This window comes from Harpia harpyja, chromosome 18 (assembly GCF_026419915.1).
Source record: "Harpia harpyja isolate bHarHar1 chromosome 18, bHarHar1 primary haplotype, whole genome shotgun sequence".
In the NCBI taxonomy this organism is placed as follows: Eukaryota; Metazoa; Chordata; class Aves; order Accipitriformes; family Accipitridae; genus Harpia; species Harpia harpyja.
This window is the reverse complement of record NC_068957.1, coordinates 3,633,144-3,648,934: the sequence shown is the minus strand read 5'-3', so window position 1 is coordinate 3,648,934 and position 15,791 is coordinate 3,633,144. Positions and strand designations below refer to the sequence as shown.

General features: G+C 42.4%; 1 protein-coding gene across 5 annotated transcripts in view; it reads right to left on the bottom strand.

The window, feature by feature from the left end:
* AMOT (angiomotin) overlaps positions 1 to 15,791 on the bottom strand; it is a 61,990-nt gene that overhangs the window by 27,159 nt on the left and 19,040 nt on the right. For 2 of the 5 annotated variants that reach the window (XM_052813555.1, XM_052813554.1), the window contains exons 2-3: positions 7,994 to 8,160; positions 5,630 to 6,548 (exon numbers count right to left, since the gene is read on the bottom strand). In XM_052813555.1, the coding sequence (XP_052669515.1) occupies positions 5,630 to 6,501 (872 nt within the window). In that variant the 5' untranslated portion in view covers positions 6,502 to 6,548; positions 7,994 to 8,160. Of the gene's footprint in view, positions 1 to 5,629; positions 6,549 to 7,993; positions 8,161 to 13,037; positions 13,183 to 15,791 lie in introns of those variants that run through there. The other 3 variants (XM_052813559.1, XM_052813557.1, XM_052813556.1) reach the window with 2 other exon arrangements.

Sequence of the window (15,791 nt, the reverse complement as noted above, 5' to 3'; positions counted from 1 at the left end):
AACAGTTGAAGTCACTCCCTCTCCATGCTGCAGCCAGTCTCTTCTTAAGCACAGGCCTCAGCCTGGTGTAGACCCAGTCTGGCAGTTCAACGTGTTCTGAAACACTCCTGTTCTTCTGATTTCCCACCCTTTGGGATGCAGTTCAACCCTGCAGCTGGAAAAGCACATAATGTTGTTCCACCTGGCCATAGCTGCTACAGAATACCCCCACGGCTGCCTGCATTCACAGGAAGGACCCTACACGCTTGCTCTGCTGAGTGCAGTAGGGGTACTCGATGTACAAGACAGCCTGCAGCATAGCTCTCCCACCACACCAGAAGCATTAGTGGCATGTCAATTGACAACAGCAAGCATGAAGCCGAACTGGGAACTAAGGGGTTACACAACGGGCTTCTCAGCCGATGTGCAAACACTCAGCATCATCCTTCCTGTTCTCTGCAGAAAGAACGCATCAACTCTTCATACCCGTCCAAAGAGGAAACGTCTGCATTACTCACATCTGGCTGGCAGTGCATGCAGGAGTTTGTACATCTCAGCCCAGCACAGGGTTTGCTATTTCAATATCATGCATCTTATGTCTCATCTTCCCTGCTTTCCAGCAAAGAAGGTGCATAGAAACCTCCAAGCTGATGCTCAAATTCCTTAATGGGGAAACAAATCCAGGCTTTGTCACTTAGGAAAAAACAAGTAATTACTGCTCTAGTTACTGTTTCTCTCATTCTCACACTCAGGTGACCCTGCCAGCAACACCATTTCAGGAGCTGTATTTCCCCAGAAATGATCACATGCAGCATGAGGATCTCAGGGTCATGCAGAAGAGAGATGTGCAATTAATTTCCTCAGGAATGTTCAGTTTAGTAGCAGCAATTTGGTTCTTCCCCTCCTGGGGTCAGCTCTACTTATCGTTGCATTTATTTCATTACCTTTATTTGCCAGCTCTCATAATGAAGAATGAGGCAAAACCATCACAATGTCATGCTCAGGGTCATCTGGTTTGTCTCAGGTGGTTTCCAGCTCCTTTCTTAGCTCACCCAGTTATGTGCGGAGTTAAAACTTTGCATCTTCAGAAACCACCCATCTCCTTGAGCTTATTCTTTACCTAACATCATGCACCTCTGTTTTAATCAATTAGGGAATAGCCTTGCTGTGACATTTAATCTATGATGACCTACAGAGGTTAGATCAAAAGAGATACGTTGCCAGTCTGCCTCATGGATGCAAAAAACCACCTTTCCAATTTTGAACTTACAAAATACTCTCTTCCAGTCTGAAAACAACCTGAAGCAGTTACTCAGAGAGACTGACTCCGCTGATCTCAGCGTGTCAATATTGTAAGCCTAATGAGGACTATTTAGACGCCAATGTTAACAATTTGAGCTATTTGACTAAAAGCATCTCGTTATTCTGCCATCAGAGACGCATGGGCAAAATCTTGCTATTTCTGCAGGACATGAGCACTAATGAAAGGAACACAAAGATGGCCAAAGACAAAAAACAGCAGCAGCTAAATTCTGAAGGGACAGTCTTTGTACTGACATGCCTGGTAATGACATTTTTTTTAAACCTATTGTAAGGAACAACTCTAGGAAATCATGGCCGAGTATTTCTAAACAAGATACATTTCCAAGACTTCCAGCATCTTGGCCTCACATCCAAAGCCTCTCATAATCTTGAAATTATACCATTCTTGTGGGTTCAAACTAAAACATGGGAGCTGGGAGCCTCTAGTTCTGTTGCATTACCAACAGCATTAGAGCTTCCAAAATGTCACAAATGCGTTTATATTCCCAGCAATACAAGATAATGCAACTGGGCTAATACATCCTATCTTTAAAAAAAAAAAAAACAAAAACCTAGTAACCTCACAGTGACAACTAGACCTTTTAAGATCTTGTATGCAAACTTTTACACACACATTCAAAGAACTTTTTAGCATCCCACTATTTTCAATTTTGTCTTATAAAATACTTACATATATTTTGTGGGTTCAAAATACCTACCTCTGAGATCCCTCAGATTAACATGAGAATTGCGGAATTTATTTCTCTGATAAACCAATTTTGGACTGAGAGATCCTGAAAGGTAAATGAACACAACTGGACTTCTCAAGATTTTGAAGCCAGACTGCAAAATTTTAAGGTACAAATCACTACTGGGGTCACCTAGCAGAATTGCTAATAGAATCACAGTAGAAACTTCCCTCCATGAGAGAATCAGTCCTCGGGTAACCCTGCAGTAGTAAGCAAAATTATATCCGAACTAACCACTTCATGCAAAAATGCAGAAAGACTCTCAAAATACATGGAAAACAAATTTACGCAATTTCCTTCCATTTGCCTCAGTGTCATAACGACCTGAAAACCCCAAATGCAGAGCAGTAATTCCCACAAGTTTTTAAGCATAATTTTACGGGCCACTTCATTTTGGAGACTGTATCATGCAAGAATCTCTGCTTCCCTTACAGTCCCTGGCGCGTATCAGAGGAACACACCATGCAGGCCAAGTACAAACCTGGATTTATGGTTCTGCAACTACAAGGGTCACATTAGCTTCTAAGTCATGAAGACAGAGAAATGGAGTAAGGGCAGCTCTGCAAGCAAACCTAGCTGTCAGGAGTCCTGAGGCTGCCAGGATTGCAAACATCAAGTCACGCAGAAGAGCTGCGGGTAGAGCAACAAAGTGGGGAGGGCAGAAGAATGAAGAGATCAGGAAAGGTCTCTGGCTCGTTAAAATTTTTTCTGCTTTCCCAGCTTCTCCTGCCTGTTTCGCATTCAAGAAGCTACAGTTCCCCTCTCTTGCACAGCCCTCCTGCACAAACTGGGAAACGTTGACTGCAGGAGGGAGCAGACTCCACTTGATTAGACAGCTGAAATCAAACCAATGCATTTTTGTTCTGCTTCCTAGTCATACCTGATTATCCCCCGCTTTGATGCTGCTCAGGGGAACGCAGCGCACAGAAGTGATTTACTAATTATGGGACAAATTCTGCAGACCTCCTTCTCAAAAAGTTTCTGTGAAGTCAATGGGATTAATCACCACAGCAGGAGCTCAGTCATTTGGGCTCCGAACAGAGGATGGCGCTTGAATCAGAGAGACAGCAAGCTTCCTCTGCACCCAAAACTGTATCAACGCGAGCCCCTTCTCCCTCGTCTCTCGCTGTTCTGCCACAGGAGACCTTGCAGCTCCACAGAACGCTGAGCCCAAGGCACCCATCTTCTCCTCTAAGACCTGAAAGTTTGTTTTCATCACCAATGCTAAAGGGCAGTTGAGGTATTAGGGAGAGAATAGGATTGTGGAGCTTCACATGCAGCCAGCACTCTTCTGAACTTTCTTTAAAATTTCCAAATAACAGCATAGATGCCTCTGGCATGCCCAGTATTTACATTAAACCAACATCATTACGAACATATACGTGTTCCCAAACTTACACCGCCCAAGAGCAGGTGAGGCAAACTGTTTGCAGACTGGTTTAAACTTACCACACAGCCCATTCCTTTCCCAGACTGGGGAGGGTGAAGCATGAGAATGCTGTGAATTCCCCAATGTTTATCTTGCTCAACAAGTTTTATTTAACCACATCGTTAGGTCACCCTCAAATTCCCCCGAACAATGAGGGGAAAAACCCGCAGAAAAGGGTGTGGCCTCACGAGCAGAAAGAAGGGGCTTTGTTTCCTTGACGCACAGTTCAAAAAATGCACACATTTACCAATCCAAATTAATCCTGATAAACACAGAGCTGCAGCGCAGGAAAACTGGAGTCTCTGAAAATACTTTATCACTCCAGCGAGGCTGCAAAGACTCTCGTTAGCACTGCCTGGTGCGAGGAAAATGCACTCACCAAAGTTGTATGCCTTTAAAATCCTCACACCATTACCCAGCTGCACCTTTAGTAACACAGAAGGTTTCTTGTCTAAATGACAGTTTCTCTTAAAGTGTGTGGGAGAGGGAGGGGGAATAGAGGACTTGCTCCCTTCCTTTGCTATGCTGCTCTGTAATTTATGGATTAGTCTTGCAATTGTTCTACTGCTACAGCATTTGCTTGCAAAGGAAACCTCTTCTCTGTGCAGCTATTTAGGTTAAAAAGTAACCTCATTAGATTCCCAATGCTTTGAAGACAAATTTCAGTTGCTTCCCCTACTGGAAACCTTGCCAGCTGAACCTTTCTCCTCCCCCCTCTTCCCCCCCCCATGTTCTTTCAAAGCAGCCAGGATCCATCCAATACAGACAAAAATCACCCTGTCTAGAGGAGCTGACTGTTGGCGTGTTTTCAAATACCTCTCCCTTAAACAGCAAGCAGGCTATGTCTCAGATTCACTATATATGATATTGTGAGTATTTCTGATGCAGCATAACCATCAAGGATCTGTTTCCCTTTCCTGTGTGCACAGAGATTTGAGGGCTTTGAATTTTCAAAAACATTTGCAGCGAGCTTCTACAATCATTACCCCCCCTAAACCCTTTACTTCCCCTTTTCCTGGCCTCTTTATTATTTATTTAGCCAGATCAAAGGGCCTTTTCATCAGGCTTGTATGCTGCTGAAGTCATTTCAGATCACAAACAATGGTGGACAAACTCTGAAAATAGCTCCCCATAGGACCAGTAAGGTTCTGAGCAGATTCAAATTCCCCAAAGCTCAGACTCTGTTCCCAAATACAGACTGGTTTCTTCTTCATGCTCCCCTCACTACACAACACAACACAACACGGTATGTGCAAACATGAATGCACAGAGACCTCACCATTTACTTATGTAGCAACGCCCTCCCGTTGCTCTTTTGTATTACCCTTTTAGCTTCAAAATGAGGCCAAAATCATTACACCAAATCTCACCTGGTCTTAGACAGAGATGAGATGGTAAGGAAACAGGTAAAGTAAAGCCATATTTTTAGCCCACCTGAATAAAACTTCACCTTCACCCACACGGACATCAGTGTTTGGCTCAAGCCAAATCTAGCTTCCTGTCTAGAGGAAACCAGAACAGGCTGAGATTTCAAATGATGCAAGGAAAATCAGCAAAAGCTAAACAAGCAAGTCTGGGATGAGGCACAAAGCACACTCCATTTTCCACTCCTACACTTTGGTTCACTGAAAATAAAATTTTAAAAACTCTAAAGGAAGGTCAGGTGATTTTTGTTACCTGCACCATTATTGCTTTCATTCACTTTCTCCTTTCCTATGTGGCATTTAGATGCAGTTTAAATCTAAAAAAAAATCTTTTGCCTGGGCAGATGTAATTAAAGAACAGCTTATGTCTTGCAATACGCAACTGCAAGTTTCTACAATGAATCACACCATAACTTTGGCTTTTGTAGCAAACCTTTGTAAGGCTCTGGCGCCTCAGCATTAAACTTGCCCATGCCATAAAATCAAGGTGGCTTGTTTGGGGTTTTTTTTGTTTGTTTGTTTGTTTGTGTTTTTAAAAAGAGTCAGGCCTCTCTAGGTAAGCTACTGAAACGGGTTACAGTCCTTCCAGACACAGTCTGTAGCTGAACACAGTATGTCATCTCACATAATAAAGATGGGATCTTTGCTGAAAGAAAACCAGCCTCAGGAGCGAGGGCAATGGACTGAGTTTTATACTGTCTTTTCTTATGTGGCTGTCATGGAGTTTGTTTTAAGATCTTGCTTACCTGACTGACCCATACTCAGGGGGATGTTGATACCTCATCATAGGCCCATCAGATCTTCCCTGCTGGCTCATGCGATGATCACTATAGAAATGTCCCGAGTCCTGAGGTTTGCAGTTCATAGAAGGGGTGGACACATTTTTGTAAGGATACTCTGGAGGAGGACCCCGCTGCTCCATTCCTTTCATGTTGGCCTGGGAAGGGGGCTGCACTGAGTTCTTGTAGAACTCATTGGAGCCAGAATTTTTATAAGGGTCGCTGGACTGCTGAGGAGAGAGCGGAGAGAGGGGGGAGAGCGGTGCGCTCGTGACAGGCGCATGGGCCTTGACACCGCTGGTGGCCAAGGACAGCTGCATCAGCCTCTCGCTCAAGGAGCGGACGTGCCCTTGCTTGAGGTCCTTAAGTCCTTCATCCTGGTGGACCTTCCCTGGGCTCACCCGCTGAACTGTGGGCCGCCCTTCAGTCCTCATCTTTTGGTTGGTGACCCCTGTTACATAAAACGCTGCCCCGACACTAGCATGCGGCTGGCCCCTGAAATACTGCGACTGGACTTTGGCTTCCTCATAGGTCGGGAGATCCTCGCTGTTCTGAAGTCGCGGGGAGAGCTGCTTCTCCATGATGCTGTTGTCCACCTGTATCTCCTGGCCCTGGGGCTCCTGACGGGCAGCATGAGTCACAAGCTGGTGGTCCTGGGAGCTCAGCCCTTCGTTCTGAGATGCTGGACTCCCAGTGCTGTTGAAAGGGGGGGCATTTCCTGTGGCTTGCTGGTGTAAGGCAAGAAGGTTACGGTTGTCATTTGGGTTTCCGTATCTGAGCTGCTCCTGCAGCAGGCGTTGTAAAACTGTCGTAGCTGCTTGCTCTTCTGAATTCCTCATCTCAAACTGTGGTGCCTTTTGGGTGGAATGTAAAAGCTGCCCTTGACCTAAGGAAAGGAGACACGGTTATTAGCGCCTGAGTGGATCAAGCAAGAGACATTTAAGAGCAATGGCTTGAAATACAGAAAAAAAGCAGGTTAGATTACCAAAGGTTCCCATAACAATGGGGGTCATTAAGGCCCTTGACCTAAGAAGGACTTGCATGCCAAGGGGCAAAGCCTCGAAAGGTGATGAAAGGTGACTTGCAAGTTTATAGGAATATCAATCGACTGCAAGCTGTAGGGATGCATGCCGAATACCTCAGACAACAAGGCTGCTTTCAGGCAGAAAGGAGACCTATAATTCACAGGATGATGGTAAAAATGCCTAAGACCTGTTTGCTTTACACTTAGGGTTAGCAACAGTGACATACACTTCCCATATTTGCAGGCAGACAAGGATTAAAGAGTGAAATCAGCAATTTGTCAGTTTTAAGGAGAAGAAAAAAAAAAAAAAAGAGAGGCCCATTGAGATAGTATATGGTTCAAAGGAAGTAAAGAAATCTCTTAGCTTAGATCGTTTAAAGCAATTAATGAATACCTCGTTAGCCAGCAGGTTTTCAGAGTTATGAAATACCCAGAGTGAGATCAGCACCTAGTCTCCCTGCTGCAGAAAACACTATGTACTGGTGCAAGTGAGGACTCTGTAACTTCCTGCTATACAAAGGCAACCAAATCCTCACACATCTAAATATCATCAGCTGAATGCATGCAAATGCAAGAGGCGGAAAAAGAGCTGTCTGATCTAAGGAACAGAAAAAGACCTCTGAGTGGCAGGAAAAAACACTGTGTACCAATGAGAGAAACACAAAGAGCCAATGTCAAGCACATCCTAAGTACAGATTAAGCCAGTGACCAACAGTGATTACACTTCGCTCAGTCTCCCAGTGGAGTCAGGAATTTGTCATGGAAACTCAAGCCCATTGGCCTTGCATGAGTTGCAATATCCAAAATTAATGATACCTTTGAGACATTTAACTAAAAGCAGAGCTACTTTTGAGCTAGAGCAGTTCAGAATAGAGAGTATGCTTTACTTGTTGGCTAAGATGTGGCTCTGCCCTGAAAGCAGAATGCCCATTGGTATTCTAGCACTTTATTTTGACACCTTTTTTCTGTATAACATTGTCCCTTAGCAAAAGGTAACTTGCTCCCAACAGCTTGTTCCATGGCAGAACCAGGGATGGACTGCAGGAGTCAGGAGACCTGAAGGGTCTGCTTTGTTCTGCATCTCCACAACCACCCAGTTTCCTCCCTCAGGCCCACCTACGACAGGAGTCTACCCCTGTAACACAAGACCTCAATGCATCAGGCAGACAGAACCCTTCTGCAAGCGTTAATGAAGAGAAAGTTAAAATGCACCTCATTCCAGGCTGCCTCACCAAACTAGGAATTCAGGCCTTGTCAACTGGCCTGGAACATGATTCTTCTGAAATCCTATTTGAAGTGGCACATACCTATTTCCTTCACTTTGACTTCCTTGGTAAGGAGGAGCAGTTCTGCCACATGGGAGGGACACACACAGCCTTCCTCCCGCAAGTCCAAAATCTCCACTCAGAGATGGCTTCAGTCTCCTCTTCAGTAGGCCAGATCACTTGATACTCTCCTCGCTTCCAAAATAATTCTGAGGAAAGCATTGAAAACATCATTTTAATCAGCAGATGAGACCCTAGAAATAATAAACCTTGGCCCGTATTTCAGATTTTTCTTTTGTAGCTTCTTGTTTTCTCCCAGAGTCCAACAATTTTGATCCCTTTAGGATGAATGAACCCCCCTATCCCTAGCAATCTACTCCAGCTGCTGCTTTAATCATGACAATTTCTGCTCCAAGATTAAATGTTGCCAAGTAATGCTCTGTCCCATCTGTGCCTCCAAGCGAAACAGTGATTAAAACCCGCTAATTCTTTAACTCCATTGTTTTATTTTTTGCTAAGAATGAAAGCTGCAGCACAGATGATGATACCCTGTGCTTATGGCTCCTTTTCCAGTGGTGCTGTATATTTCAAACTGTATCAGCAGAAATCCTTTGATGAAAGGTGATATGGTTAAATGCTTTATGACTTCAACAAATTATGCCTTAGAAATGACTGTGAGAATGATCAGTATACGAATATTAGCTTTATTTTACAGACTGGGAAAATGAGGGGAAGAAAAGGACACTGACAAAGTACATGCCAGAAATATATTGCAGAGCACAGCTCTAATTCCCAACATTCTTTAATTACGTTACTTTTCTCTTTCAGAACATAAAGTACTAAAGAAACTTTAACCATTGAGGGGAGAATCAGGAGAACATAGAATAATGTGTATTTAGGTGTGTTATTCAAGAAGCAGTTAAATCTACTACTGAAGGTGTCCTAAAGAAAAAGGCAAACGATGCAAAAGAAGTGGAACATATTTGTGCACTCAGTGTGCTTATACTTTAAGGGCAGGCAATTAAAACAGAACTAGTGAAATTAAAAATATTCATTCAGTTGTATAATTTAACTTAATTTCCTGGAATGTTGCAAAAAATAAAGTGAACAGATGTAGTGAAGGAATGCAGACGTGGATACTTCTGTCTCTGTCTTATTATGGCACACATCCACACCCAACAAAAATTATCTCAGATCTGCAAGTTAAATACTTGAGGTGTCAACAGCAATTTCAAGGCACATGAACAATATCTAACTAGAGAACAAGGCTGTGTTGTGTGGTATGGTACTTCAAGATGGTGGTTGAAAAAAACATCTAATGTCAAATTCTTAACTGGTGACTTAGCTCGAGAGGGATATATTGAAAACAGCTGCCAGCAAATATGCAGTAAAGAACCTTTAAACCAGGCATTAAGATAGCAGATAACTAGAGCAATTTCTAGCCTCTTTTCCAAGTGTTGCACAACAGAAGTTAAGGATTCCTTGTCCCACTCATACTAGTATCATCACTGACTCTTCTTTTTTTTTTTTAACAAAGTTGCCCTAAGCAACCCTTTTTATTAGAGCATAAAAAGGCTTTTATTATGCAATATGATGCTGCCTTTCCACCCAAAGATTTCTTTTGTCCCAACTGGAAAAATCTAAGGGTGGGGGTGGGGTTGTTTATTTTTTTAATACAAAGATACAACCCAGCTTGAGATTCTGCCTTTCTGCCTTAAAGATTTTCTCAGCAGACAAATTCAATCTGTGCATGTTTAACTCCTTCAAACGTTCAAGGAAATAATTCTGTACACAACCATTTCACACACAGAGTTTCACTTCACAGCAATACAAGCTTATTCTGCTGATCTGATGAAGGGAGGGCACCATTCACACTGAAAGTATTTGCTGGAAGTGAATACTACTAATTTTAGTGTGGATGTAAACTAGAAATCAGCCTGAAAATCCAAAATGAAAGGTAGACTGAGATACAATATGAAGATATTCTGGCCAACAAATCCACTTTCTTTAAATACCAACTGTTAGCATTAAGCCTATTTTTTCCAGCTTTATCCCATTATTTTTAATTAACAAAGAAAATCTTGTGCAACTAACTTGGGTGGCAGCATTCCTGGAATCTGCTTTCTAAGCGAGCTGGAAACTCATAGCAGAATCAGTGAGTTAACTTTTTTATGTAAGGAAACACAAAAATGAACAGTACAATTGGTACTGAAGCCCATGTGTTATTTATTTGGACACCAAATTCTATTTCTGTTAGGGTCTTCCAGCAATTTCAGTTTTCAGTGTTCCAAAGATGGAAATTAGTGAGGTGCACTGGAGAAGTTGTTATGATAGAGCTGGAAGGAAATCGGAATAGGTTCTGTAGACATTTTAAACACACATGTTTGGGGGTTTAGCCTAAATCTATTATGATGGATGGGGCTGAATTCAGACTACCAACAACTCTGCAAAATTGTACTGGCTTATGGATTGGATGGCACACTCTTCATAACCACAAAGCCTAGAAACACCTTGCTTCTCAAGTGGAAAATTCAGTTTTAGACCAATTCTGTTCCAAGGAACCACTGTGAGGTAGATTTCCCAGACTGAACCAATTTTGCAGTTTGTTCCTGAGCATCATAGCTCTACCATCTTACTACCTTATTCTAACTTCTAGTCTGAAATTATTCATGGTAACTTTATATCTGTATGTTCTTGAGCGAAACAGCAGAGTCTAGAACTGGTAGAACTAATACAGGAATCGCAAATAGTGTTGCATGTAACCACGCTGAGATCAAGAATGGGCATAAAAGGGGAGGTGGGATAGGTACTATTTAAGGAAGAAAAGACCCACGTTTGCAGGGCATTGTGTAAAAACTCAGTAGCTGAGGCTTCTGTCTTAAACATCATGTAATTATACACAGGAACCTTGCCAGTCCCTCATGAGGAAGAAAGATTAATGAAGAATTTAAAATGATAATACTGCCAGGCTGTAAGGAACCAAAGCAGCGCATTTCTGTACAGCATGCAAATATTTTTCAGCATTATAAAAGTAAACAAGCTTAGACAAGTGAGCTACTCACCACTGTTTGATGAGTGGCTATAATGCTATAGCTCAATTAACCTGCATGGAGCAATAATAACCTCGCAAGCGAAGAGAAGCATCTTTCTTTAGCTTGTGAAACTAAGAGGAATGCAAGAGTCCCTGTGAGGACAGCCTGTACATACTTGCCCAGAATTACTGCTTAGCCAAGAAGCTAATTAGCTTATGCATCAGGTGGGATGGGAACAGGTTCACCACCTCAAAAGGGCTGGAGTACAGTTAAGCACTTTCAGTTTTACTACTAAATTTTGTGTCACTCATACACAAAACAACCCAGTGACAGACTTCAAACTCAAACAGTAAATTTTCGTTAGTAATTCTGTGTTTTTCTTAAAAGACGTTCATGTGATACTGCTTATCCTGGTTGGCAACAGGTGATAGGATGCTATCAGTTAGATGAAGTCTTTGGTTGTTTTTTTAGGTGCAGAGTTATCTTCAGACATACCTGCACACCGCAACAGAGGAGGGGAACACAAAACAGAGATACTATAGAGAGGACTGGCTGTGAGGTCCCCAGGCAATCGCAGAGACCAGCTCACATGCTGAGTCACCCACTGTTTAACAGAAATACGCCTTTGCTACATGGCCTACACAAAGCCCAGCAAGCTGGTTGCCTGATCCTGCAAAATTCGCTTAATGTAAGTGTCTATAAGACCACTGGAAACATGGCTATTCTGCACACACACTCACTTTGAAGTGGCTAAGAGCACCAGACTCAAATGGGCGAGGTCCAAAATTATTTAATGAATAGTGCAGGTTATCATTGAATGCTCTTCATTTCATTTCAGTCCTACCCAAGGAGGAGGAAGGGGGAGAATGCACACTAGGATAGTCCTTGAGAATAAAGGTTCCCAACGCCTGGTGCCCACACCCAAACCTGCAAGGCGGCACACAACGAATCCCAGAGTTGTGATAGCTTTTTAGCACTTGCTCCTAACCGAAAGACTCCAACCATAAACACTTCCCCAGCTTTCATTCAACCATCCTGTCCCTGCTTGCCTAGATCTGCTGACCGTGGCTCAGGTGATCTTGGAGGGTGGCACTGAGCAGGTGCATGGAACAGTGCCAACATTACTCATCTTCATACCAGAAGGAAAGAGTCACTGGGCAAACAAGAAAAACTTCCTTCTTTTAACTAAAAACAAGAACAATGTCACCCGGAGGGGTGCAAATAATACACATACCCATTATATTAGATCATCAGGCAATTATAGCGAGAGGCCACCAGAACACCCGAAGATTGATCACAGTTCTAACAACTCTCCCGGCCAAACCAAGTCCACCTTCAGCAAGGACTAGACTGCCTTGCCAAGAACCACTAACCATTCTCCTCAAATGCTCATGGTATTGGGATTTGGGCGCAGAACAGCACAGAAAGCCTGGCAGGCCTGAAGAAAAAGCAGCAAGTCGCTTGGCCTGACTAGAGATAAATAAGTCAAGACACCAACACAGGAAGACCCCCCTCTAAATAACATCTCTAAGGAAAAAACTGAAAGGACCTTACTTGACCTTTGAATTACTGCTCCCCCACTATAAAGTATCAATTTCTTCACAGGGAAGTACCTATAATCTTCACCAACATAATTTAGGGTTTATATTACAAAGGGAAAAAAAAAAAAAAGAGAAGAATAAACACTTACAGAGCCTGGTATAAATAGGAATGCTTCATGGCTTTTAAGCATTTTGATAAGAATGCTATGGAATTTCAAGTTCCTCCACAAAATTTCCAAAGTCAGAGGGGCAGAAGGATTTATTCTGAATATACTGGTCTAATAGCAAAACCAATCTAGATATATTCATCCTGCTATTTTTATTGGGAATATCTCTACGTGAATACATCACACCATTCAGTAACTTAAACTATTACACAGCACTACTCACACATCTGCAGAGAGACAACCCTTTAGTGGCATGTACTGCAATTTCTGCATATTTAATGAAACACTAATTCCAGCACAGACGATGGGAGCTCTGCTACTAACTTCATAAAGGCCAAGATCTCACCTTATAGATGTCTTCCTGACAAAACCAGATCAAGCTCACACAGGTTTAGTCACATCAGGTCTCATTTCAGAGGACTGCCTCCCAGACCACACCGAGCAAGATTCATCTGCTTCAAACTTCACAGATTTCTAGTAATTATCCTTGTAGAATTGGGGAATTGTTGTAAACCCAAGCTGCAATGTTAATTCAAGATCAAGTTTTGTTTTGTCTTTTAAGAATGCTCCACTTCTTGCTGCTGCTAGCACTCAGGCAGCGCCCTGTTTCTGTCGTCAGCAGCCCCTGTCCCACAACTATCCCAAGTATGCCTCAGCACCATTTTCATTGCATTGTGTGGTTTCTCCATTCCTTCACTGATTTAGTCCAGGCCTCTCCTCGGGGCTCTCAGATAATGAAAACCATGTGAGAGTAAAATGTAATCTTCAAACACGCAAACCAGTTTCATGTGCATTATCAGAATGGAGAAAAACGTTGACAGTGCATCATTTGTCCCTACCGATAGGATCAGGCTGTTTTAATTGCTGGTGAGATAAAAAAAGATTAGAATCACCATCTACATTAAGAATAAAGTAAAAATTCGAACCTAAAAGCTTAAGTCCTGAAAACAATGGAAATACAACCCCCAGACAGATATATCTGTTTTATGCTACCTTAAGGTAGCTTTTCCTCATATGTCAGTTGTGACATCCTGAAAATTTGTATTGTAAGTTGACACACATAAAAACTGCAGGTGGAGAAGGGCATAGAGAAGAAAGCAATCACTATGGCTTAACTTTAGCATGGAATTTTCTGGCTTTTTCTAGCATTACCACAATTTAAACTATTTTAAGCCCCCATATGGAGGAGCTCTTCTTATTTCACAAAGCAGTTTTACAGAATTTAATGGGACTAGTCACAGAATATGGAAAGCAAGCAGGCATGGCCTCTCCTTTTTTCAAAGGGCTGCTTTTTTTTTTTCTTTATAAAAAGAAACAGTTAAAATGCAGGTAACTTGCCAGTTGTCAGTCAGCCTAACAGAGCTCATTCAGAGATGCTGTGGCTCAAGGAAGGGAACAAACCTAATGCAGTACTGGGACAACCCAGTATCATGAAGAAAGCCCGTTTTGTGATCTCAATGGGTAGCACGGGTTGAAAAGACAGATCTGCATTTTTTTTAAAAAGTAAAACCCAACAGAAGATCCAGACCACCAAATTTTTAGAAAGCAAGGATGTTATAAAAGTGGTTTTGGTGTTGTTCTTTTATCATAACCACCTGGGTTTTTCATGTGCACCTTGTAAAAACCTTTAATGACTTGTAAGATGATTAATTAAGCCTCACCACCACACTGGGAGGAAGATATTAGTACGTTCGTTTTAGTGCTGCACTGATTGGCTAAGTCCTGGCCTACTTTTATGTTTTTGTTGCCACAACTATGTCACTCAGGGAATTGATTTCTTTCAAAGTAACTATTCCAGCAACCACTCTAAAGCAGATGCAGTTACACTAGGAAATAATTGTTTTTAGGTATATTACTTAGGAAACCTTGTGTAAACCATACCAGTAAAGCTTCTTCCTTGCTAATATAAACTTCATTGCTACTAAAAAGATTTTCCATAATAACCGGAGCAGCAAATATTTTAAGCACAGATCCTGCCTAAATGGTTTGGATCGACGATGTAGGCATCCCAGAACTTGTGCAAGCAGATGGCAGGGGAACTTTCTGAGTATTTTCTACAGCTGGAGAAGATACTTCTGCAAGGTATCCCTAGCAGCTGCAGAAACAAAAGTTAGAGCTACACAATATTCCCCTAATGAAGGAAATCTGCATGTTTGTTTTGATGGTGCAGTGTCAGCAACTAGTAATGCACCACAATCTTACGCCACTCAAGCACCAGGATGTGCTAAAACGAACTTCACTGAATATGCAGAAACCAAAGGTAACACATTGCTCCTTAAGCACAAATCCAAAATAATTAACCTTGCCCCAGCTCTCATTCAGAGCTGTAGCCAATGCCAACAGTGCTTGCAGCAGGAAATGCGTTGAGCTCTCCACTGCCTGAGGAATGCGACTGCTAGGGCCTCACTCGGGCTGGAAAACCTGCTATCCTGTGTCTCGCAAGGCAACACATAGCTGAAGTCCTCCCTCAGAGCCGTCTGCCTCCCACAAGCACCATCTTGGGCCCCGATCTCCATTTCAGCCTTTTGAGATTGCTCCATGGAAACATCCCTTCAAAATGCCACCTGAGCAGTTTGGGATGGGGCCAGTGGTCTCCCATACGAATTTTCTCTTGCCATCCCTACTTCCCCAAATCAGAAACGCACTGGTCTTTCGCCAGGTGGTAAATCCACTCTTCTTTCCCCATGGGTGCTAAGATTTTTTATTACTTTTTCTTTTTTTAAACAAGACCTGAGTGTTCCACACCCGATCCCAACTTGGCAACAGCAAAGGCCGTTTTTTTTCATGTCACTTTGGAGTGCTCTTTTCTGCCTGCTCTCTACGGTTTCCTGATCTTACCCAAAGGGAGGGTGGAATAGACTACATAATTGCTCTCACTCTCTTCAACCTTTATCATTCTGCAGTAAAAAGTGTTTCAAATTTGTTTGTACCTATTACGAATATCAGCATTCAGTTGTGATGATTTCAGTAAACTACAGATTACCAATTCCTTGTGAACCTCCACAGGCTATCTTACACTGTTTTTATGTTCTGTGTCTCCAGAAATATGGAGGACATTTCAGCTTTTGTTTCTTTTCAAAAATACAATGGGAAAACCAGG